The sequence below is a fragment of the Macrobrachium nipponense genome, chromosome 18, assembly GCF_015104395.2.
Source record: "Macrobrachium nipponense isolate FS-2020 chromosome 18, ASM1510439v2, whole genome shotgun sequence".
Lineage (NCBI taxonomy): Eukaryota > Metazoa > Arthropoda > Malacostraca > Decapoda > Palaemonidae > Macrobrachium > Macrobrachium nipponense.
The window spans coordinates 37285627-37312689 of record NC_087211.1 but is presented as its reverse complement, the minus strand read 5'-3'; the positions used below and the strand labels follow the sequence as shown (position 1 = coordinate 37312689).

Sequence of the window (27063 nt, the reverse complement as noted above, 5' to 3'; positions counted from 1 at the left end):
GGAAGGCTGAAAGGAACACCTAGCAAGGCAAGCAAACCGGTAATTAGGCTATAAAATGTTGGGTGGACGAGGATTGGGTATCTGGTATCAGTACATTAATTTTTATTAAAATAGACTCCAACACCAACAGCTCCTCGTCCTTATAATCACATCCAATCATTTTAGAATCATGTATTTTGTCCGAGCGGGTACCACAACTTTGGGAGTGGTTATGGATGCAGGTACGCAATAAGTATCTTCTTTAATTATCCTCTTGACTAAGGACTCGGAAGTTCTCCTATCTAGGACGTTTCTTGGGACGTGAGAACGTCTTTTGGCGTCTCGCCATTGAACTTTGCGTCGGATAGTCAGGATTGGCGACAAAATAGAAGTCGCCTCTTTGGCGCTGCTTCCGTAGTCAGAAACTCGCTCGACTCTCAGTGTTGCTGTTAATTCTCGGTACACGGCTCACTTGGAAATTCGTATTCCTGTACTTGGAATTTATTCACTAATGCTTCCTCAAAGTTCGTTCAGTAGCTGCAAACCATTCTTTATATTTATATTCTGTATGAATATTAACAAGGGTTCGTTGCCACCGTAGGGGGGCTAGTGCCGTCATGTCTACAGTGCTGTGCACTGTAGACATGACTTGAGGTTCTAACTGCAACACCCTTCCGTTCCTCTGACTGTACCTCCTTTCATATTCTCTTTCTTCCATCTTACTTTCCACCCTCCCCTAACAATTGTTTCATAGTGCAACTGCTTTGAGGTTTAACTCCTGTTACACCTTTCAAACCTTTTTACTGTCAGTTTCCGTTTCAGCGCAGAATGACCTCATAGATCCCCAGTGCTTGGCCTTTGGCCTAAATTCTATTTTTAAATATGTAACTGACCTGGCAGTTATATACATAGCTATATTCTCTTGACGTCGTGACGTCACGACAGACTTTTCGAAACTCGCGGCAATCGCCGACCATCGGTCAGGTGATCGTTACCTGTACGCCCTCTAGATAGTTACCTGGAAACCCCATATTTTTTCTGTCGCCCAAGCCGGCAACTTCGTTGTGTGGGCTCCTCGATAGGTTTTCGTACTCGCTAGAGTATTTCATCGTTGGGTGAAGTATTTTATTGGCTTTCGCTGTTGTTGACTTGGATTGATTTTGGATTTGTTTTTGGATTACTCAATTAACAATGTCGGACTCGGGAGTTGTGTATAGAGTCTGCTGTAAAGGGGGGTGTAGGGTTAGAATTCCCAAAGCTTCTCTTGATCCCCACACACTTTGTGTGAATTGTAGGGGTAGAATTTGCACTTTTGATAGATGTGATGAGTGCTGATTTTGGATGATAAGGAGTGGAAGGATTTGGACAAGTATGTCCGTAAGCTCGAGAGAGATAGAATTAGAAGAACTAAGAGTTCCCTTTCCCGTTCATCAACGAATCAGGAAGTGGTAGATAATCCCATAGTTCCTTCCCCTGCTCCTTCTGAGCGTAATTTAGTAGAAGTATCAGCTCCCGAACCTGTCTCCGAGTCGGGGGCGAAGGACTCAACCTTTGCAGGTATTCAAGCGGTGCTTGAAAAAATGGGACAACAGATTGCCTCTCTTACTGAGCAGGGCAATCGCACTTGGACTGTCGTAAGTGCTTTAAGTGCAGGTGCTAAAGTCAGTGTAAGTGATAAGTTTAGTGTTAGTGACAGTGTAGTGGAGGGTGCGTCCGATCGGTCCTGTCGTGCTCCTAGACCCAGACCTCTTACAAGCTCCCGGACCCATGGGAGACGTAAAGTCGAAAGTCTAAGGGAGGCGAGAGGCTCTAGTATCCGGTCGGGCGTGCCCTCAAACAAACCTGCTGACGCTTCCAAGGTTGCTTCAGACAGCCATAGAAAAGGCGCGTCGAGTGTGTTTGGTTCGTCATCCGATGACGTCTCCCCGCGTCGAGGATAGCGACACTCTACTTCCTCTTGTCCTCTCAAGAGGAAATTACCTCGTGTTTGTGAGGTCTCATCAGATGAGCAACTGCCGGGCTGCAGTCACTGGAGTTCTCCGGAGAAGTTTTCGTCATCGGAAGCCTCGCCAGCTAAACAGAGCAAGACAGCGCTTTCGATGCACGCTCCTCTTCCTCCTTCTACTTGGGAGGATTTACCTAGGAAGCTTCCTACCAAGCGTCCTCAGGAAGCCTTAGAAGGATCGACTCCTCTGGCTGCAGTTCGTGTGGGCGAACCTGACGAGTTACCCTCTCCCTCGAGAGACAATGAAGCCAAGGAATTATCTGCAAGATATGCAACATCAGCTGTCTGTACTTATGGAAAAGCTGCAAGAACCCAAGCGTCAGTCTGACGCCCCGGGAGTGATGAAGACTTCGCGAAGCGTCAACGCCAAGAAGAACACAGACAACCAGGACACTTCCGATTTACTCGGACATGACGCTTCCGAGCGTGACGCCAGCGCGCGTAAGAGCAAAGAGTGTGACGCCAGCGCTCGTAAGAGCAAAGAGCGTGACGCCAGCGCGCGTGAGAGAGAAGGACGTGACGCCGACGCTCGTAAGCATGACGCCTCGGCGGTTTCTGGTGCCAAGGAACGCATCGAGACCAATGACGCTCCGGCTTTGGCTTTAACTACATCATCCGATGCGGAACGAGACAGAGAGAGACCTTCGGAGATGTTGGAGGTAGTTTCGGAAGAGGAGACGAAAGAACAAGTTCCTCCTTCCGACTATAAGACTCTTATGCTTCTGTTTCAAGAGCTTTTTGAAACGGATTTCAAGCCCGCAGCACCTCGTTCTCCCCTGTCTCAGTTCCTTTGTGGAAGAACCCAGAATAATAAGAACTGCCTTTACTAAGATGGGTCTTTTCCATTTCGGCCAAGAAAGCGCTTGCGAAGATGAACGACTGGATGAAAGAGAAAAAGGAGCGAGGCAAAACTGCTTTCGTTTTTCCTCCTGCAAGATTGGCTTCGAAATCCAGCGTTTGGTACGAGACTGGGGAAGTTCTGGGCCTGGGAGTACCTGCCTCCTCTCAGGCAGACTTCTCCAGTATCGTCGATGCCAATCGTAGACACGCCTTATCAGCAGCGAAGGTGATGTGGTCGATGCAAGAGTTCGATCATTTACTGAAGGGCGTGTTTAGAGTGTTTTGAGGTCCTGAACTTCTAGATTGGTCTCTGAGTGCTCTTGCCAAGAAAGTGGAAGAGAAGATTCAACGGACATTTCTAACCTTCTGAGTGTGATGTCTTGTATGGACAAGGCTTTACGTGACGGAACTAATGAGTGGCAGCGATTTTCACGGCAGGAATCGTGAAGAAAAGGTCCCTTCTCTGCTCCTTTACAGCTAAAGGGGTCACACAGGTACAAAGAGCAGAGCTTTTGTTTGCCCCCTTTGCGAAATTTCTTTTTCCACAGGAGATTATTAGAGATATTGCCACTTCATTGACTCAGAAGACCACACAGGACCTAATATCGAAGGCAGCCAGTGGGGTTTTGCCTGCTTCGTTTGCGACCAAGAGAGCGAGAGAGGAGAAACAACAACAAAACCGTTTTTTCGAGGAAAACAGCCCCGATGGACGTCGGGAACTTCTAGAAAGCCCTCCATAAAAGGTGGCAAGCTTCCTTCCAAAAGGAGGCCATGATCAGACAGTCCTTCAGACACAAATAGGAGCCAGGCTTTATTTGTTTTGGGAAGCATGGAGAGAGAGAGGGGCGGACAACTGGACCCTTCAGATACTAAGGGAGGGCTACAAGATCCCTTTTTACGCCAAACCTCCCATAGTTTTAGATCCCCTCGACTTAACAGCGAATTACAAGGACAGCAGCAAGAGATTCGCGTTAAAAGAACAAGTAGAGCTTATGCTCTTAAAAAAGGCGATAGAACCTGTTTCACCCCAAGAGAATCCGGGGTTCTACAATCGACTGTTTTTGGTACCCAAGAGCTCGGGAGGATGGAGACCCGTTCTGGACGTCAGTGCTCTAAACGCCTTCGTCGTGAAGACGAAATTCACGATGGAGACAACGCAATCAGTGCTATCGGCGTTTGAGACCGGGAGATTGGATGGTCTCATTAAACCTACAGGACGCTTATTTTTCATGTCCCCATCCACCCAAGCTCTCGGAAATACCTCAGGTTCTTATTCGAAGGAAGAGTATTCCAGTTTCAGGGCTCTTTGCTTCGGGCTCAGCCACAGCGCCACAAATATTCACAGCTATTATGGCGAATGTAGCCAAATGGCTACACGAAGGGGGGATCCGCATTTCTCTTTATCTGGACGATTGGCTTCTCAGGGCCAACTCCAAGAAACAGTGTCTGGAGGATATGAAAATAACCCTGAAAACCTAGTACGGGAACTAGGGCTAGTGGTGAACCTGGAAAAGTCTCACCTGGAGCCCTCTCGCTCGATCATTTATTTAGGAGTTCTGATGAACTCTCAGGATTTTCGGGCTTCTCCCTCCCAGGAGAGACAAGACCGATGCCTGAATCGGGTGCAGGAATTCCTGGGGAGACAACAATGTTCGGCGAGGGAATGGATGAGTCTTTTGGGGACCATTTCCTCGATCGAACAGTTCGTCTCACTGGGAAGACTGCATCTCAGACCTCTGCAATTTTACCTCAACAGAAATTGGAAAAGGAAGGAACAAAGGCTTTCAGACACCTTCCCAATTTCAGCAGAGGTCAAGAAACGACTTGATTTGGTGGCTGGATCCAGCGAAGCTGGGAGAAGGAGTTTCACTTCAACAATTGAATCCACAGCTAATACTGTTCTCAGACCGCATCAGACCTAGGCTGGGGAGCGACTCTGGGGAACAGGGAAATTTCGGGAAGATGGAGCGAAACCGAAAGAAATTGGCATATCAACAAGAAAGAGCTGATGGCAGCTTTTCTAGCTCTTCAGGCATTCGAGGAATGTGTGGCAGGCAAAGTAGTGGAAATAAGCATGGACAACGTGACTGCTCTAGCGTATGTTAGGAAACAAGGAGGCACCCACTCGTTTTTCTCTGAACGAGACAGCCAGAATCTGTTGCTATGGGCAAAGGACAGAAATATCGTCCTCCAAACGAGATTTGTACAAGGAGAATTAAATGTCAGAGCGGACCTCTTGAGCCGGAGAAATCAGGTCCTGCCAACAGAATGGACTCTCAAGTTAGAGGTATGCGAATTACTATGGAGGTTATGGGGGCAACCTTCCATAGACTTGTTTGCAACCAACAAGACAAGGAGGATGCAGACGTTTCTGCTCACCGGTGCGGATCCACAGCTGTAGCAGTAGACGCGTTTCCTCATGAACTGGGAAGGACTGGATCTGTACGCCTTCCCTCCCTTCAAAGTGATACACAAAGTATTAAAGAAGTTCGCGCAGTCCGAAGGAAGCAGAATGACCCTCATAGCCCCGTACTGGCCGACGCGAGACTGGTTCGCAGAGATGTTGCAGTGGCTAGTGGAAGTTCCAAGAACCCTTCCGTTGCTTCCAGCTCTGCTCAGACAGCCCCACTTCAAACGGTATCACAGGAATACCCGTGCTCTTCAGCTAACTGCCTTTTCGACTGTCGAAAAGCTCCCTTAGAGCTAGAGGCTTTTCGCGAGAGGCAGCTTAAAGCTATCGCCAGATCAAGAAGGGCTTCGACCATCAACGTCTACCAGGCGAAGTGGGAGATATTTAGAAACTGGTGTAAGGAGAAGAAGGTGTCCTCGTCCAACACATCTGTGAGCCAGATCGCAGACTTCCTTCTTCACTTAAAACTTAAAGTAGGTCTAGCCACTACTACAATTAAGGGATACAGGAGCATGCTGGCGTCAGTCTTTAGACATAGAGGACTGGACTTGTCTAGGAATCAAGATCTTCACGACTTAATTAGATCTTTTGATACTACGAAACAAAAGACTGAACAACTACCAGGATGGAATCTGGGACGTAGTACTAAGGTTTTTAATGTCTGACAAGTTTGAGCCGATCCAGGAGAGCTCGTTCAGGAATTTAACCAGGAAGACACTTTTTCTAGTCGCTCTCGCTACTGCAAGGAGAGTAAGCGAGATTCAAGCTATGGACAAAAGAGTAGGAATTAGTAGATCTAAAGCGGTTTGTTCAACCACTTTAGGTTTCTTAGCCAAGAATGAAACTCCTTCCAATCCTTGGCCTAGGTCTTTTACGATTCCCAGCCTTGGAGATTTTGCAGGTCAGGAACGTGAAAGGACTCTTTGTCCGGTAAGAGCATTACAGTGTTATCTGCACAGGTGCAAGGACGTTAGAGGGACTTTTGACAACTTATGGTGTTCCGTTAAAGATCCCAAAAGGCCTATGTCAAAGAACGCTTTAGCCTTCTTTATTAGAAGTGTGATTCAAGAAGCTCACACGGAGTGCATGAAACGCTTTACAAGGCTTTAAAGGTAAAGGCCCACGAAGTGCGAGCAGTCTCGACGTCAATGGCGTTTAGAAAAGAATCAGTCCCTTAAAGCCATTTTAGACGCGACATACTGGAGGAGCAGCTCCGTATTTTCTTCTTTTTATCTGAAACAAATAGAAACGGTATATGAAGACTGCAGAACCCTTGGACCGTTCGTAGCCACTGGCTCGGTGTTGGGTGAAGGAGTTGATACCTCTAATCCTACATGTTAGACCCTTGATGTTATTTTTATGGTTGTCTGTTGAAGGTTAGGGGAAACCTTCAACAGTCTAGTGTAATGTGTGTCTTTTCAATCTCTTGTATGCAAGGATTGGATGGTTAGGTGGTCTTGCTGTTTTAGCCCATGTCAAGGGCATAGGTGGTTTTTGTCGCATAGAGGTCACGTCCCGTCGACAAACCCCTTTGAGTCATCAGCTGCACAGGTCACATCCCTTAGCTGGAGCTCCTAAGGAGAGCAGACTAAAGAGGCAGTACTCGTCAAGTCAGCTTCCTTAGCAGGTAAGAATCTTTAGTTACCTATCAAGTAGTTACCTTACAACGATGTTGCTGTCTCTGACCCTCCTCCAAAGGTGTCAGTCAGCTATGTATATAACTGCCAGGTCAGTTACATATTTAAAAATGATATTTTTATTTTAAGATAAATTTTTAAATATACTTACCTGGCAGTTATATACAATTAGAAACCCACCCACCTCCCCTCAAGAGACTAGAGGGCGAGAAAATATGGGGTTTCCAGGTAACTATCTAGAGGGCGTACAGGTAACGATCACCTGACCGATGGTCGGCGATTGCCGCGAGTTTCGAAAAGTCTGTCGTGACGTCACGACGTCAGAGAATATAGCTATGTATATAACTGCCAGGTAAGTATATTTAAAAATTTATCTTAAAATAAAAATATCATATTTAGTTCAGTTCAGTAGTCCATTGCATTATAGTCGAATGACGTCGTTTCAGATTTGTGCCTCCGCCATGATTCTAATCCTTGTGATACTTGCAGACACGTCAAGATCCCCGCCCTGAACGACTCCCAGTACATCGGGATGAGCGTCTATAACGTCGTCATCACGTCGGCCATCGTGATCGTGGCGGCCAACATTATCAGCGAGCGGACGACTCTGGCCTACGTCATCGTCACGACGCTCATCATCACATCGACGACGACGACTCTGTGTCTCTTGTTCATACCCAAGGTAATAACGCCCTGGCCTTCGGGCATTTCCCACCTGACTTGGTTTCTTTTTTTTTTTAATGATTCGTTGCAGTGTGTTTTCTCTCCTGTCAGGGAGACAGACACGCCAGATAGGTTGGCAGACATATAGAGGATTTTTGTCGAGTTTGGCGAGTAGAAAGGCGGGATCTTTCCTGGATAGCGACCCACCCCCAAGGGTTTGAACCCGGTACGTATCCACCTTTGCGGTGTTCAGTACAACCCGTTGGAATGACCGTAAAAACATAAACAAAAAACTGTAATTATCATAAAAATAAAAGATCCCCTAGAAATATTATTCCTTGATGACGCTCCCCGAACTATTTATTGGGAGTCACTATCTAAGAAAGATCCGGAAGACGCAAAGACACTTGTAATCAGTTGGAGAAAGAATTCGAGCAGAGAGACAGACTCACATTGGAAAGATCAATTAGACAGTAGGCAGACACCCAGACAAAAAGGCATGGACGTAGACAGACACTAACATGTAGAATGCAGGGAGTTTGAGACAAATATTGTCAGGAGGACAGGCAGACAGAGATAAAGACGGGCGGGAGGACATACAAAAACCAAAAGGTTATGGTAAGGTTGTTGTCAATAGCAAGAAAGTCAGACAAGTAGACAGACTCAGAAGAAAGAGGGTTAAAGATATTAACAAAGGAAAAGAAAGGCTAGCAGGCAGAAAATGACAGAGAAAGAGGCAGCCAGTAGACATGAAGGTACAGAGAAGGAGACAGACAGACAGATAGACAGGTCAACATACAAAGAAAAAGGCAAGCACTGAGGCTGGTACAGACCAGAATGACAGGAGACAAAAGGAAAAGTAATCTTAAAGCCTTCGACATGAAAAAGAGAGGCAGACAGACAGACAGACAAGCATATAGATATTCGGTCATAAAGACAGACGATCACTGAAAGACAAAGTCAGGTTTAAGGAGATAGACAGTGAAGTAAACCCATAACCAGGCAAATATCTTTCTAGGCCGTGATAAAACATCGTCGAGGAAAGATAAGACAAAGTAGATAAATATTTCCACGTAGAAAATGCATCCTTAATTTGAAACGACATCATGATTATAGCAACTATTTCATGAGTTAAATTCAGTCGAGACAGATAGTTCTCACTTCTCAATTCCTTTATTTCTATTTTGTTATGCAGATTTTAACCATCTGGAAGAAAGCCGAGGGGGACCCCATTGTCGAAAGCATGGGGCTCAAAATCCAGTCCAATACGCGAAGGTAAGTTCTTGTTCCCCTTTCCTTTCATTCTAAATAAGACACAGCGAGATGAAATAAAATAAAAATGGTAAATGAACTATAAGGACATGTATTTACAATTGCGACACTTATTTTGTATATATACTATTTTTGCGTGTGCAGGATTATGCGTGCACAGACACGCACACGCAAAGAGACGCTGTTTGCTCTAGTGGGGATAACTCCTGTTCAAAAAGTTTGTCGCTTCCTGAACCAACAGTTAAAGGATGAATGTGGCAGTGACTGTTGGTTCGTTTTCCGTTTCAGCCAACATCTGATTGTCTTACACACATACACACACACACACACACACACACACACACACACACACACACACATATATATATATATATATATATATATATATATATATATATATATATATATATATATATATATATATATCATACAACCCCTCAAAGATAAATCGTTAAAAACAGGAAATCAGTTATCAAGAAAACTTTGCCGATTGGCGTGTATTCCGAAAGCGCATTTTGGCCACTAATTGACCTCACCTTTCCAACGATAGAAATCCTTTAAAAGGCGCCGAGGGCCAAACCCCCAAATGACTGATTACAAATGTCTGCCGCGGACAGCACTGTCTGTCCCTCTATGCATCGACCTTCGCTCTCGGCTGCTGCTGCTGCTCTTGCTGCGGCAGGATGGATCGATGCTCGTGGCAACGCCAAGCTGTTGCATCTCCTTCCCCAGGTTTCCGAGCCACGTCTGGTGCACATTCCGTGTCACTCGACTTCTTCTCTCTTTTCGCGGATGTGGTGCTGAGTGACTCGGCGTAAGAAGAGGGGCAAATGAGAGGAGTTCTGTCTCAGATACACACGGAAAGAAGCTCGTTCAAAATGAGTTTTTAGACTTGATTTTAGGAGGGAAAACTACCGCCTCAGTCAGTTGTTTGGATACAAGAATTGCAAGTTATACGTTTAGTTATTATTCGGTTGAGGAAGTCTTGTTAAACAAGGAAACTAAATTCAACACCAAAATTTACTTCAGCTTACAGTTCTGCTATCAGAAACATACTATAGACACAGGCTCAGTAATCATACAATTATATACTGATTGTGCGAATACTTTGCTCATTCTCGTGCAATTTAAACTTTGATAGTGATTCAGAGACAGATTTTTTAATCAGAAAGATACATACATACATTATTCATATATATATATATATATATATATATATATATATTTATATTTATTATATATATATATCGAGCTACAATGTCCTTTAATATCTAATTCGCTCTACCTCGGAATTAATATATTTTCATATATGCTTAACCGAAGGGGAATTTTTTCTCGATAATAGACTTGCCTGGACCAGGGGCGCGAACCCATGGATCCTTTCAAATCCAGGAACGTCAGTGGTGTAGTAGGTAAAAGCTAAACTGACGTTCCTGGATTTGAAAGGATCCATAGGTTCGCGCCCTGGTCCAGGTAAATCTATTATCGAGAAAAATTCCCCTTCGGTTAAGCATATATGAAAATATATTAATTCCGAGGTAAAGCGAATTAGATATTAAAGGACATTGTAGCTCGATATATGTATATCACGGAAATGTGATATGACTTATATATCATATATATACTATATATATATATATATGTGTGTGTGTGTGTGCGTGTGTGTATAAAATGGCTTTTTAAAATTAATATATTACTTTTATGCGCTTTTTTATGAATATATATATATATATATATATATATATATATATATATATATATATATATATATATATATATATATATATATATTTAATATATATATAACTATATATACTATATATATATATAAAGGTTTTTGCCGCTAAGGAAAAAATGAAAAAGCAAGATAGCCGAGTACTTTCGATTATGTTCAGACCCTTTACTAAGGCAAACTGATTTTACAGAGGAAAACATAGTCAAGAGAAGGCTTAATATCCAAACTGACACTACAAGATTAGCAATAAGGGCGATTTCACTCTACAGAAACGAGGAAACGCCTGAGGGTAGCCACACCTTGGAGGATACACGCAGTAAACAAGTTATTCTTCCAGAAAACAGTACATCGTTTTACGTTGGTCAGTCAAGTAAAAATTTATGTGTACGTATTAAGTAGCATATGTATTCAGTTAGAAGAGCCCAGACTTCAAATGCACTGTTTATCCATCTGAGTGAAAAATCTCATTGTATTAATTGGGGTGATACCTCGGTAATTGCTAGATCTAATGATTATGTTTCAAGAAATTTACTGGAATCGGCAATTATACAAATCACTAATAAAAACAACCTAAATCTTAGTCTGGGAATGTACCATTTGGACCCATATATTTGTAAGATGTTTATGAAGGACCTTAAAATAAATGGACAACTAATAAATTAGTCCCACATGTATAGTTAGTTATTTATTTCTCTCTCTCTCTCTCTCTCATCTCTCTCTCTCTCTCTCTCTCTCTCTCTCTCTCTCTCTTGCTCGATATATATATATATATTTTCTTTCGTCTTTTCATTAATAATAATTTTGTGGGAAAATTTGTGTAAATTTCATGATTTTAAATTGTATATGTTCCTTGTTTTTTTCAAAATGTACTGTTTTCTGGAAGAATAACCTCTTTACTGCGTGTATCCTCCAAGGTGTGGCTACCCTCAGGCGTTTCCTCGTTTCTGTAGAGTGAAATCGCCCTTATTGCTAATCTTGTAGTGTCCGTTTGGATATTAAGCCTTCTTTTGACTGTTTTCCTCTGTAAAATCAGTTTGCCTTAGTAAAGGGTCTGAACAGGACCGAAAGTACTCGGCTTTCTCGCTTTTTCATTTTTTCCTTCGTGGCAAAACCCTTTATTTAAACATAGCATCACGTTTTATATACTTTGTGACCCATCAAGTTATTCATATATATATATATATATATATATATATATATTATATATATATATTAAATTTGTGTGTGTTTGTGCTTTCCGTAATCTAACAATTCAATAATTATGTTAAAAAGGCATTTCGGTCAGTGCATATTGATTCTTAATTTGGTAGGAAATGCGAGTTGTTGCAAAGGCAACATTTATATGAGGCCAAAAGATGTTGAGATCGAACCGGTTTGGGTTTATGAATGCATTTGTTTTCTTTTATGAGATTCTTCGTGTGGAGTTCTTGATAAGGGATAGATTACAGTTATGAGCACTGGGCCTTGGATTACAGGGCTGACCTGGGAATTATAAAGCGATGGTCCTGCAGGGGGGCTAGTGCCGTCAGTGCACCGTGCATTACTTGAGGTTCTTTGCAACGTGCCTTTGGGCCTTAGCTGATACCCTTTTTGTTCCTTTTACGTACCTCCTTTCATATTCTTTTTCTTGCATCTTACTTTTCACTTTCTCCTAAATTGGCTCATAGTGCAACTGCTTCGAGGTTTTCCTCCTGTTACACCTTTCAAACCTTTTACTGTCAATTTCCGTTTCAGCGGTGAATAACCTCATAGGTCACGGTGCTTGCCTTTGACTTAAATTCTATATTCAATTCAATTTGATAAAACTATGGTTATGTGGAGGCCAATCTGGTTGGATAATCGTATCAGTAAGAGGATTTAGGAGTGTTTTGCCTCGATGTTTGCATTCCAATGCCCGTCTGATAAATTCCTGTTACCGACCAAGCTTTTGATAGCAAATTGCAGAATATTCCTTCTGCAAGGACAGGCACTTTTAAATAATAGATATGGCCTACTCTAATTATTGCAATGCAATAAATCTCGAAAGGGCGAAAAATCTCAGAATATTATAGGCCGTACCCAGTAGACCTTTGTTTTGATTATCTCTGCGGTAGCGATCGTCAACTTTGTCCTTAATAAACCTTTTCGTAATCTACACGTGGAAGTTTGTAAACTCCAGATTCACTTCATTTTCCATTGTGATAAACATTATTAATAAGAGTACTCACAAGGTTCTTCAATGCGAAAAACAAAAGGTTTATTAGGTTCGATTGCCTTAGTTATGTGCTCACTTCCCTGTACATACAGGAGTTTTGTTTTGTTAGTAAAGCCCTTTTATTGTTAGTTTCAGGGATTCGAAGGTAAATTTCATTGGCATTATTGGTGGTTTTTTCGATAACGTCCGTAAGAACAGATTGTTAGGCCCTGAAGAAAAAAGCCCTCTGGGAAAAAGATTACAAGCTAACCACCCAATCTTTAGTGAATGTCGTGATAACTAGGGAAATGCACATAAGAAATTAAGAAAGATGGCAATCTATACACGATGAAACTGTACTTCGATGATTCCCTATAACTGATATATCCAAGAGGGATAGTTTTCCATCTCTTTCCCATTCAGTTTTGAATTTTGCACTTGGGACTAGGGACCTGATTTTGTTAAAATCGAAAGTATCTCTGCAGCCACCTTCCCAGAACGTGAAGATGTCATCGACAAACGGCAGTCAGGACGAGCCCTCAGAGTCTGAGAGAAGTCATAATCTTAGTCAGACTCTTCATGGAATACTGTGAAACTGATTTGATCTCTGTCTGACCCAGGATATGTACACGTAATCCTCGTCGAATGCATCGATACATGGATACGCCTAGATCATGGCAGGCTCATATATAATCGTATTATTCTGAAGAGGTCCCAGTGTGCACATGTACAATGAGACCACGACTTATACAGGTAATTCTCATCGAATGCAAGGCGTTACATTGATAACCTTTGACCATGATATCTACCACGTGTGATTGTGACGAGTTTACAACGTGTACATGTAACTCCGATTGAATTTGACCTGCGTACCCTGAGGTCATCCTTGTACATGTGATTCTCATCAAACGCGAGAGGTAACATGGATCCCCTTAGGTCATGGTATGTGCATGTAGTTCTAAATGGAAGATAGTGTGTTTACATTTAACTGTGCTCAAATGCATTGTATGACCTAGATACTTTAGGGCCCCTGCGTATACATAAAATTCTCATCGAATGCATGGATAACCCAAAGTTACGAATTTTACACTGTAATCCTCATCGAATTCAAGAAGTGACATGGATAGCCTTAGGTCACGATATATGTGACATTTAAAAGATCACTGTCTACATTTAGACTTGATCGAATCCGATATGTGAACTAGATGTCAGAAGCAAGACGTGGCACGGATACCCTTAAGGGCACGATATGTACGTGAATTCTTGAAGATGTCAGAAATTGTAAATGCTATTCTGATTGAATACAATATGAAGGGGTGACATGTAAATTTAACTCTCTGTAATTAGAAGGCATTACGCAAAACCGTGAAGTTACGACATGTACATATAAATCTCATTGAATTAAGGCATGTATTATGTACATGTAAGCCTCATCTGGGTATCCAGAGGTCATGACGTGTACTAATTTTCATAAAATGTAAGACTTGACATAGATACCTTTACATTGCGATATATACACGTACTTATGATACGGTCACAGTGTGCACATGCAACTCTAATAGAATAACGTATTTGACCTGGAAACTTTGATATCAAGATGTGTACGTGCAATTTTCTTCGAATGCTGAACATGACATGGGTACCCGTAGATCACAATATACAGATAAATAAATAGCTTGATAGATAGAACTTTAGTGACCACAACATAGGAAGTTTTTAAAATTACTAGTTCTTGAATATGGTCCAACTAAAATGTATAAAAATGCACATATAAGTTTTTAAATAATAAGATTAAACACATCTAAACGAGAACACGTGAAACTATATTATATAATATTTTCAGCAATTCACTTTTTACAATGAGCATTTTAAATGCAGCTAAATAAACGAAAACCTTATAACCATCCAAGCAGAACCTTAACCACTACAACTTTTCCTTGTAAAACATAAAACTAAATATAAGCTAGAAGAAACAAAAATTATAACATCCAACATGCCGAACAAAACCTTTCAACTATTCTCAGTACTTTTCTCATACATACATGAATTCCGAAGAGGTCACAAAATGTAAATGTAATATTCTTGTACATTCTGTGAGGTCACGAGATTTACATGGAATGCTCATCCAATACATGACGTGACACAGATATCCTTGGAACACGATGTATAAATGTAATGCTGACGAGGGCATAGCATGTATACATGGAACTCGATCGAGTAGTGCCCATATACTTTGGTTGCCCTGATACCACGATATGCTCATTGAATTCTCGTCGAATGCAAGACGTCACGTGTGTATCCTTAGATAATGATATACACATCCAGTTCTGAGGAGATGACAACATGCTTATGTCAGTACGATCTGGATACCCTTAGACCAGAATGCGCACCTCTTCCAGCAATTGTCACGTGTCTATGTAACTCTGATGGAATGTGAAGTGTGACCTGGACACCCTAATTTGTGTATGTTTCATTCTTACCGAATACATTGCGCGGCATAGATACCCCGAGGTCATAATATGTACATGTGATTCTCGGAAAGTCGTATCTTGTTAGTGTCACTCCGATCGAGTGGAAAGTAAGTGACCTGGATACCCTGAGGTCATGACGCGTCATGTGATTCTCAGACGTGACATGGATACCTTTCGATCACGATATCCACAAATAAACCTGAAGACTTTGTACTGTTTGCGTCTGACTCCGCTCGAGTGCAATGTGTGACATGGATACCCTGAACTAAGGACTTGTCGTACAAGTAATTCTCATCGAACAGGGCACGTGACATGGATGCCCTGAGGTCATTTTCCTCCTCCGGCCTCTGCAGAGACTGACAGCCTGGAAATAGAAGCATCGTCCAGTTCCGGGCGAGGAGATCTCTGGACAGAGGGGATTGGCTCAATATGGCGCTGACGTCCCCTTGGAGATGGAGAGAGGGGAAAGCCCTTGTTATTAAATGGGGACCGAGGGACGCAGGGGCCGAACTATTAAAGTTCTAATTGGCTTTTGGGTCATTTGACAGTGACTTCGTAGTTGGGAAGAGGCGCTCTCACCTCTCTGATTAATTCGGTTGTGAATGGAAAAGGGCCAATCGCCAATTTGACGGAGATTAGTTCGGAGTGACTCATATCGTTCTGTTTGCCTCTTCCTTTTTGTTTACATTTCCATTTGCTCCTGTTTTTATTCATGTTTCAATTTTTCCATTTGCTACGTCACCCTTTACCTAAGGAGTTTTCACCTTTTATTTACCCTTTTCTTTTCACTTTTCTCCTCGTTGAGTTAATGTTTTTTTTTTTCTAGTCTCCTCTTTAGCCGCATTTTGGCTCTCCCCTTTTCATAGCGCCTGTCTCTTTATTTCCCTTTTCCTTTACATTTCTTTCTTGATTTTTTTTGTTAATTTGCTCTTCTTGTACAGGTTTCTGGTTTCTGTTGTCATTTCTCCTCATTAATTACATTTTTTCCCTTATAATATACTTTTTCCGTTTAATTTCCCATTTTTTTATCCTTTTCATTTTTTTTCGCCCTTTCCCGTTTTGGTTTATCTGTCTTCTTTATTTTATACGCGTTTTCCTTCTTCTTCTTTGTACTTTTATATTTTTCTTCGCAAGTATTTCCATTTAGCTGTAGCAGTCCCCTTTATTTTAGTTCCTTTTTTTCATCCTCCGCCCTCACTTCTTTTTTTTATTATTTTCTATCGCGTAATCCCCTCCTTTCGTCCTTCTTCATCTGTCACATTTTCGTCCATTTCCAATTTTCCTCTTTCCTTTTTCTCTTTAATTTCATCATCATTATTGATTTTGTGTGCATATCTTCATATAGATTTTCATTCCTTATTTATCTAGCCATTCATTATTTTCTTTATTGAAGGAAACTTTAGCTTTTCCATTAAAATTTCTTTGCTTGGTCTTAAATTAACAACAACTATGAGGAAGGTTAGGATGGAAAGGTAATATATATTTTTCCAGTTGCGTAATATCAGCAACGTAGATTTAAACTTGAAACGTATATTTCAGCTTTTCGAACATCCCCAGAATACCTTAAAACGTGAAGAAATTCCGGTTCTTTCCTAGATACGACCCCCAAGGGTTTTCGGGGGTCGTTACCTACGACTAATATTTCTTGGGGTCATTATCTTCAGGATGTTTACAGTCCTTTGTTTATGTTTTTACGATCATCCCTACCGGGCTTGCACTGAACACGCCGCAAAGGTGAATACGTACCGGGTTAAAACCCTCTGGGATCACTATCTCGGAAAGCTCCGAAATTCCTTCGGTTGTCTTTGGCAGGACGGCGTAGGACAAGAAGCTAATGTGAAAAGCGTTTGACTTCATTGTAGCTCTTCTCTTGCGAGATGGAAGCGTCGGAAAGATGAACAGAAGTGTCTCCTTTTTTGGTAATGAAAGTCACAGATCATATTCTCTATTCTCTCTCTCTCTCTCTCTCTCTCTCTCTCTCTCTCTCTCTCTCTCTCTCTCTCATTAATAAATATCTCGTCGAAAGGGAATCCATTAAAATTTTAATGTTCTATAGGTAATTGCGAGCCTTGAAAACGATATACATATATATATATATATATATATATATATATATATATATATATATATATATATATATACATATATATATATTACATATATATATATACATACATACATACATACACACATACACACACACACACACACACACACACATATATATATATATCTATATATAATATAATATATATATATATATATAGATATATATAGTATATATATATATAATAATGGTGTTATGATTTATATATATGTATATATATTATATAGTTATAATATTATATATTATATATCATATATATATATATCCCTCACACAATTTTTCTGGCATATGTTGATGGTCATTTTTCTAAATCATTTGAAATTTGGTAATACAAACTTCTTGTCTGTCTAGTAGATGGAATTGTTTTGCGATGCCGAAGTTCTTGGACAAGTCAAGAAACCTTCTCGCAACGGAAGTCTTGTCTACAGGTCTACGACGAAGCTCTTTCTACGGAGTCATTGTGTTTTCATTACCTCATCGTCCCCGGTTCCATCATAGCCTGTAGTACATGATTTGTGGGAAAAGTTACGTCGAAAAATTCCATATTTTCACAGGTCGCTCTCAACGGCGAAGACTTCCATACAAAAGTCTAATATCCGAGAGTCCTACCTGAGGATTAAGTTGTGGAATGGAATCTCGGCGACAGGATGGCCTGATTCCACTCAATTTGACAGAATTTGCTTTTCCATTAAGCGCCAGTCTTTGACACTCGAGACCAAAGAAAAAACTTCCGCGAAGTGGACGAACATCAAAGAGAGCAAAAATTTTCGCATCGAGGAAAAAATAGGTATGGAAAGTAAAACTTCAATCAAACCGCAGGCGGGGCTCCCTTGACCGCGAGGGGACAAGGCGGAAGTAATCGCAGGAAGGTAAATAAAACTTTGGGTTACTCTTGCCGGATATTGCAACAGCCGCAGCCAACCTCAGGACTGGGAGAGAGAGAGAGAGAGAGAGAGAGAGAGAGAGCCATAGCTGCAAAACGTGGTGGGGGGGGGGGGGGGGGGGGGGGGGGGGGGGGGGGTGAAAGTCTTGATTGAATAAGCCGTTCCTCTCTCGCTCTTTCTCTCTTTCAAGGGTTGCCCAGGATTGAAGGAATTGGATCGTAGAGGATAGAGAACACCATGATTGCTTCAAAGTGGAGTACAGAGAGAGTTGCGATTAAAAGTTAGCGAAGGGAGTTTGGGGCTGAGAACACACTGGAGAGGATCCCAAGAAGAGGAAGAGGAAGAGGAATCCTTTCACGTCCGTGATCCGAGGGAGGAAAGAGAATAGAGATGAAGAGAGCGGCTGTGTAGGAGAAATGGCGATAGGTGTGAGTCTGCCAGTGAGCTAAATCACTTGACCGCATTATGTATGTATGGATGTATGCATTTATGTATATATTCGCACACCGTATGCTTCGGATTGTGTTCATCGTTATATGGTTCCACACAAATCTATGTAGGCAGGCAGTCCCGTATGACGCAAGTACACCGACTGACATCAGTAAAGGGAAAAATGAAAACAAAACTCAGAAAAACTCTTAATTATCTATTATCGGATACCGATACCGGGGTACAACACATTAGTCGATAGTGGGGATATGATGTTTGCCGCGATTTGATTATGCGACAGAGACATGCCAGTGATGCGCGTAAGCAAAGTCATTTTTTTGTTTTCAAGAGACGACAAAACTGGAGGGGCGGTGAAAACTGTCGCCGTCCCCCCGTCAAGTTCCTTCTGCGAACTATTGTTCCGTAATTGAGCGAAAACTGCTGCTGTCTCTCAAACAGTTGCATAAGCGTTGCAGTAGATGCCTATATCAGTACGTACATGAGTAGGTAACTACATGCACGAGGAGAACTATCTCTAAGTTTCAAGTTTGTTATGGGAGATGGGAAAATATGAGGGAAGCCTAGAAAGTGTTCTTTGAAGTGTTAGGAAGAAGTTTATTCCAGGAGCAGAGATGCAAGACCTCAGAGCAGGCATTTCGATAGGGAACTGTGTCATGCCAAAAAGGAGCTACTGCATCTATAATCTCATACGTGAAAAGAGAGTAAATGAGTTCGAAAGAGATATCTAATCATTCCATGAATATTCACGTCGACAATATTTATTCCAGTGACTCTTCATCTCTTTATTTTCCAGGCTAATGACGGAGGACAAACGCGAAAAATTCTACAGAGCTGAAATACAAAACAAGGTCTACAGAAGGGAGTTGCTGAAACTTGAGCAGGAAATACAGAAAATGAAGCGAAGGCTAGAGTCCCCGGAGAGTCCTACGTCGTCAGCGGAGTCGTTCCCAATCCTGAATAAGGTAAACGAAGAATTACCAAAGACGTGATTTGTCCTGCCTTTCGATACCAGATGCTCAGGGAGTCTTGTGAAGCACCGCAGATCCTGAGTCACAAGGGATGCTAGGATTTATAAATTGTTTTAAAGTTATAGTTATAGTAGATTCACACCAGCCGTGTATTCGATGACTAGGCCAGTCTCTTACGACGCTTCTGATTGGCTGTTGATAAGCCAATGAAAGGGCTGGAAACTATCGGTCTCTTTTGAGTGTTTGTATCGGCAGGGTGTATGTTCCACCTGTTCTGAGGGATGCTTTTGAATAACGTATCCCTCAGGAGAGGCGGAGCATACATCCTGCCTATGTGAACTCTCGAGGGAGACTGAGAGTTTCCAGCCCAGTGATTGACTTATCAACAGCCAATCAGGAGCATCGTAAAGGGACTGGCCTAGACATCAGATGCACCGGTGATGTGAATCTACTATAGTATAAATAGTTATTAGGTAATGATATGGGGATAAAGTTGGTTGGAAGAGAGTTTCAGAGCGTGACAATTAATAACTCCAACAGGGAAGTTATTGCTGAAATTGATGATAGGTAAAGGTCGTGAAAGAAAATACTGTTGATATTGATATTGGAGGTTACAGCAACCTTCCTCTAAGCTATTCGGGTTTTCGAACCCCAATCAGAATGATGAGAGATTCTTTATAGATTTCCCGTTTGGATTCGAGGCTTACAGAAATTAGGAGGTTTTGTTACAACGCTCCGGCGATACCAGTTAAATGAAAAAACTCCGGTATTTATATAAATATTTTTATGTAAACGTAAATAGATATGTCACGTCCGACTGACACAGCGCCGGTTGTTAACACCGGCATTGCACATTCAAATATATTTTAGTAACAAACTCCTCTCCTGATAACAAACAGCACAGCACTTGTTAAAAACAAGTTAAACCACCACTAAGTCTACTGTGCACACACTGATTTATTCATGCCAGTTGTAAAGAAAATTAAGATGTTGCACTTGTCAATAGCAAAATATATCAACATTGCACTTGTCTATTATAGCTTCCAACAATAAACCTAGCCAAAGTGGCACTTGTTGATAGGGACTTGTTAACAGCATATGCTAGTTATAAACTCAGTCGACATAACATAGGTTAATAACATCTCCCAATAACAAACTCCAGACACTGCAGGTGGTATTAACAGCTATCAGCAACGAATTCAGCCACCACTGCACCTGTTGGTAACATCTACCAATGATAAACAAAGGCAACATTGCTTCTTTTTATAACTGCCGCATTCCCGACAAACTACACTGTTCCCATTCCTTTGAGGCCTACTCAGTCTCTCTCATCCGGAAAATAGTTTGGTATTTCTTGCCCTCTCTCCTGCATGCAATTATGTCAACAGTATTTTGCTCCAAAACTCGACCAGTCCTGAACGCAAGCGTTACCTAAGAGCACCTATTTGTATTCCTTTGACAATAAAGTTATTTTTATATGCAGTTCCCTTAACGTATGTCAGACATTTATAAACTTCGACGTGTCCAAGTCAGTTTTTAACTTGGTGGCGCAGAATATTGATCACTTACTCGACAATCCCCTTGTAGGTTTCGCTTGTGCATTTTCCATCGAATAAAGTTCAGTTATTTGACGAAATGCAAGAAGTGCGTTAGTGTTTTTAAGTTAGAAGAGTCAAGTTCCCCTTACCAACAAACCCCCCCTCCCCCCTTCACGTGATGGCCCTAAGACCAAATAAAAAGAAAATAAAAACGAACTACTGAAACTTGTAGAAGGCTCTGAAAGACTATTTGCACTTCGTATTTAAACTATTATTCAGTAACATGATAAAAATCATTCGAGTCATTGGGTTTTCTCTCTCAGAGTGTGAATTATATATATCTACACGAGTATAATATATATATATATATAATATATATAGATATATATATTATATAATATATATATATATATATATATATATATATATATATATAAATATATATATTATGTATATATAAATTCTTCAGAGGGGTAACTTTAGAGATTTCCTTTTCATCTTCTTGACTCGCCGTTTTGAGAATGTGACTGTCAACCCCATGTCCTTTCATACCCTGGCATTAACCTACCACAGTCGATAAACAAATGGTTACAGGCCCAAGCCTTCCGACCCTTGTCTCTCTCCTAGGGAATTATTTTTTTCTTTCAGGAGCGAGCTACATTTTTTGAAAATAATTTTCTCAAATTTGCAGCTGTTTAGTCTATTCAAGAAGCATTCTAGTGGTAAAAGGTGTTTTATTATTTCTGGAAAACTGCTTCCACAATAATAAAGATAATGATAAGTTATTTGTACCCAGTGAAATGTTCATTGTCATAATCAGTTAACTTAAACTTTGGATAAAAAACATGCAAAAAAAAAAAAAAACATCCTGAACCCTGTATGAAATGAACCTCAAAAAGTTAAGTGGAATTTTTTTTTTTTTTTTTTTTTTTTTTTTTTAACCTAATTCTTAGCAAAGACCAGTTTCCTTTACTTGCCTTCGTTTGTATGAGGCCACCCCCTCCCTGGTTGCCCTTGTCTGTCCCCCCACTTCCCCCGCATCCACCATCCCCCTCTCAAATAACCATATATGTACCGGTCCATGTCGAGTCACTACCATGAACCACTCTGCTTTCCAATCACCAATATTTTCGATACGCCCAACTCGAGACCCCAGTTAATACTAATCGAAGATTGCTGCAAACCTACTTTGTAATTTTGCAATATTCTGTTAGTTTTTTAACATGTTCCACTCGTTGGAATTTAAAGAGAATTTTCTTAAATTTCACTAAAGTGAGACGTTTTATCACTTTTTCGGTGTGTATTTCCCTCCATTGACTTTGATTGCTGTTTTTTATTTATACTGAATTCTCTCCACTGGCTCAGTTTCGAATTTTGTTCCTGCTCCTTTTTGTCCTTGATCCGTGAATTTAACATCATCTAAGTCAGATCTGTCGCCCCATAAGATGAAGCCCCTACTTTTCCTCCTTCATCCTTCTTCCTGTCACTCTTTTTTTTTCTTTTTTTTTTTTTTGTTTTTTTTTTTTTTTTTTTTTTGCTTCTTTGATCATTCAGAAACATCAAAAACATAAATCTTGAAAGATACAAAACCACTGTTTGTATCTAACATGTAAGATATAATTAAATTCGTAGTATTAAACCTTAATCAGTCGTAGCTTTCATAAATTTGTTGGTTTTTCTTGTTGTAAATTAATTTTTTTGTTTTCCAGGACTCTATGATCTCTGGAACATCTCAGTCGGATAACGCGAAAGAGGGGCCAACTAACGGAGTTGCTGACAGGAGGGACGTTCAGAATCAAGGAGGAGGGGGAGGGGGAGGGAGCGAGCGAATCAACAAAGCCTTCAGCGGGAGCAACATTGTTGGAGGGAGATCCTTGGAGGGTGTCCTGGACGTTTCCCACACCCAGTTCCTCCGCAGCGATGACGCTACCGTAAGGAGGGTCAAGCGAGAGAGGATGATGCGGTCTTTGCACAGGTCTTTGCCCTCTCTGACACTCGGCTGTCCCCCCAGAAGACCATCAGACACCCGTCTTCCCGCCGATGGCGCCGAAGATGCCAGTGGCAACGGTAACTTCGGTCCCTCCCAAGTGTTCTTCGACGCGCACCATTTCCACGAAGACCAGGAGGAGGCGAGGAGACGAGCGGAAGATGACGACGAGGATGAAGACGATGAAGATAGCGAGAGTGACAAGAAGAGACCCTCCTCCTCCCGATATGGCACGGTGCCGGCATCACCCCACCCCCTCCAGCGCTGTAGACTCGTCAAACGTAGCCCCATCAAGCCCAGGGTCGAACCGGAAGACGAAGGGATCGTCGACCTTCGGTATACGCTCAATTTCTCGACGCCTCTGCTACACGGGGTTACCGAGGCCGACCTCCCTTTCTCCATCAGCAGTCACATGAGGCACGGGTCCCGGGTCTCCTTCCGCGACCAGGATTCCTATCACTTCTACGACTCCAGCCCAGAGATTCGTAAGTCGTCCTTGAGCAACTGTTCTTACTCGAGTCCCGAGGTCAGGAGGTCATCGATGACCTCCTGCTCATCCACAGACATCCGCCTTCAGATCGAGTACTCTGACATCGTGCCCCACGAGAAACTCTCTCCCGTTGTAGAGTACAGGGTGAATGACCTCGATTTGCTCTGCCCCTTGGGCAGCGTTCCCCATCCCAGAGGGAGCGACCGCGATGCTGGACGGTTCCATTACGCGTCGACGCTTCCCAGGGGCGCTGACAACGCTGTCGGTCTCGAGGGAGTAGCGCGAAGATCTTCCAACGGCGCCATCAGCCGTCAGCCTCTGGCTGGGGAGGCCAACCACAGCGCCATTCCAGGCCACCGGAAGTCCTCCAAGAGAAAAAGGAAGAAGAGCAATGAAAACAACAGTTCGCTACCCAACGCTGCCAGGTCCAGTGGTCACATGTTCTCCACTGTTATAGTACACCACGTTGTCAATGTTCATATATGATTTCCTCTTTTGCAAAGAGGAAAGCGTTGTTCACATTTTTTATACGGACGATGTGCAAAAGGCCATTGTCTTCCTCTTTATACTCCACAGGTTGTTTGGTGTGCGCGTGTCAAGTGTGGCGTTGTGAAAGAAGTTGAGAGAAAGACATAGATAGATTCAGCGACGATGAGAGAGGAGAGAGAGAGAGAGAGAGAATCTGACGATTCTATTCTGTAAGTTATTGTTCATTTGTCATGGTGTCACATCCGAAACAGAAACGTTGGAACCCGCAAAAGGAACTGTAACGTTGTTAAGCCTTGATTTAATTAGATATCATAACATGTCAAGATTTAGGTCAGGAAATACCCTTCACAATTGAGCTGTTTTATGCCCCGAATTGATGGGGATTTGGAACAGCTGCTTATTTTTTAGCCTAAGGCTTCAACGGCGTCTTTTCTCGTTTCTCCAAAACGTATTTACCATTTAAGCATTTTACTCAATAGTTTCCAGTCTGTAGGAGATTACAAGTAGTTTACCTTAGTCAATTATTTTCCTATGATGGTGCTCGTCTTACACTCGATAGTCAAATTTTTTACTTCTCTCGAAAAGTAGAAGAAATAAAAAGAAATTTGATACTTGTATTTTGGAAATATAGGGTTAGGTAGAATTCTGGACTTTAGAATGAAACTCGGTAGTGACTGAGGTTAATGAAAGGATTTTTTGTACTCGTGAAGGAGATCAAGGGAGGCGTATTCATTTTAAGGATGAAAGACTGACAACATATCAATAATAGCTCGACAGATGTGAAGTACCTATATAGTATTAAGTAGACAATCCCAAGCGTAGTTCTTCGTCGTTCTTTCGTTACACTTCGTTTATTGTATATATATCAACTTTTCTCCTGTAAAAAAAAAGTATTTTAAACCTTCTATAAATAAAGATATATTTATATTGACCCGTACAAGACGCGCGGCGCGTTTACCTGGAATGAAGCTTGTAACACAATCATAACACGAAGTATATTTATATCATAGCTTGTAACGTGACGTACCAGACAATCGATATACAAACGTATCAGTTCGCCGGAGAATATAACCAATTAAGGAGCAAAGTCTCGGAAGTGATGTCGGACGAAGACTTTGGTCGCAAGAAGGGGGGCCGTTGTGGGGGCGGGGCGGTGTTGTAATTCATTCATACCTTTCAGTAACTTGCTCTGGAATCATTTCCTTGACAAGACTTGTCATTCCGGTCGGTTTCAAAGTTGGTTTAATGTAAATGAAAAAGTGGTTTTCATGTTTCAGTTTACATTTCCTTCTTGAAAAACTGCTAAAGACACTTTTTTTATCGAAATAAAAAAATATACGATGAAAAATAAATAATGAAGACTATTCCACAATTTGCTGTCTGTGTTATTAATTTAATACTTAAAATTAGGAATCAGATTTTAAACCTGAAAAGAATAAGTGTCATCATCTGTAGATATAGGAAGTAAAATGTACAAACACACACACACACACAAAGAGATAGAGAGAGAGAGAAAAAGAGAGAATGTTTGTATATGTGTGCGTACGGTCGTTTTTGTATGCAAACTATATTTAGACGGTTAAACGTGCAATGTTGAACATCTGCAAGTAGATACTTTTCATCACAGAAAGCTCCAAGAGATTAATTTGGGGGGAATAGAATTGAGGAAGCCATAGTTACTACAGTCATATACAACATGATCAGAGATGTCGCTCAGTGAATACCCAACAGAAGAAGAAAACAGAGGATAAGGGATTAGGAAAAAACAATTTTGAAAACGACGTGTGTGTGTGTGTGTAAACGGAATGAATTACCTAGCAGAATACAATTGAAAAGAGGAAGTGAAATATATCGGCTTTTAATCCTTGGGAAATAGAGAGCCGCTCACTAAACTATCCAGTTCGGTATATCTATATATATTAATCTTTTTTTATTAACCATTCTTGGTATTTTTCAAAAAGCGAATTGTGTTGGGAATAACCGAGAGATTATGGTGCTTATGTGATTTGCGAGAGAAATGAAACTTTCAGTGAGTAATGGAATCACGTGGTTTATAGCCAGTGTGGTCATTCCAACTGTCGAACAGCTAGTTACTGGTTTTCATGATAAATTCAAATGTTTTAGAACTCTTTTGTTTGTATATTATAATGTGTTTTATTTATGATAAGGAAATATATGCATTGAGGAAGTATTTACACCTATTTTTAAGAAGTAAATGCCTGAAAGATACACTTTAATATTTGACAAATAAAGAAAGACTGATATAATAAGTACTCTATGTTTAAGTGACGTATTGTGTATTTTTTACGTGCGTATTCGCCCGGTCCGGTTTCTGCCGGATATAACTGGATGGACGAGGATATCGCTATGATCGTCATTATCATCATCATCATTTTAACCTTTGAGAATTTAGTATTTTATAAAGAGAGGCAGTTCTTGTATTTTCTCAGAACGTGACACCGTAACAGTATACTCAGATATTCCAAAAAAAAATAATAAATAGGTTAAGGTTACGTGAAAATATGTTATAAAGAATACGCACAAGAGACTAGAGAAATACAAATATGCATGTATATGTATTTATACATAAATGCAGTGTATATATCCATATATATACATACTATTTTTTGTGGGGATGCATACATGCCCAGACACAGATTTGTATGCAACATATATAGGTATGAAGAAGCACAAATGCTACGTGTGCTTATGCGTGTTGCATAGAATGTGTGTGTATGCATGCTTGTATGTACCCCCAAACATTCTTTCATATATATATTATATATATATATATATATATATATATATATATATATATATGTATATATTATATATATATATATATATATATATATATATATATATATATATATGTATGTATATATAATTCAGAGCCACGTTGTCTCATTATATTTTTATGAATATCCATACATAGTGTTTGTGAGAAAATGAGATAATGACATAT

General features: G+C 41.0%; 1 protein-coding gene across 1 annotated transcript in view; it reads left to right on the top strand.

The window, feature by feature from the left end:
* LOC135196983 (uncharacterized) overlaps positions 1 to 26850 on the top strand; it is a 568012-nt gene extending 541162 nt beyond the window's left edge. The window contains exons 18-21 of the mRNA XM_064223859.1: positions 7361 to 7553; positions 8730 to 8809; positions 19420 to 19588; positions 22842 to 26850. Coding sequence (XP_064079929.1) covers positions 7361 to 7553; positions 8730 to 8809; positions 19420 to 19588; positions 22842 to 24095 — 1696 coding nt within the window. The 3' untranslated portion in view covers positions 24096 to 26850. The remainder of the gene's footprint in view (positions 1 to 7360; positions 7554 to 8729; positions 8810 to 19419; positions 19589 to 22841) is intronic.
* Positions 26851 to 27063: the final 213 nt, after the last annotated feature.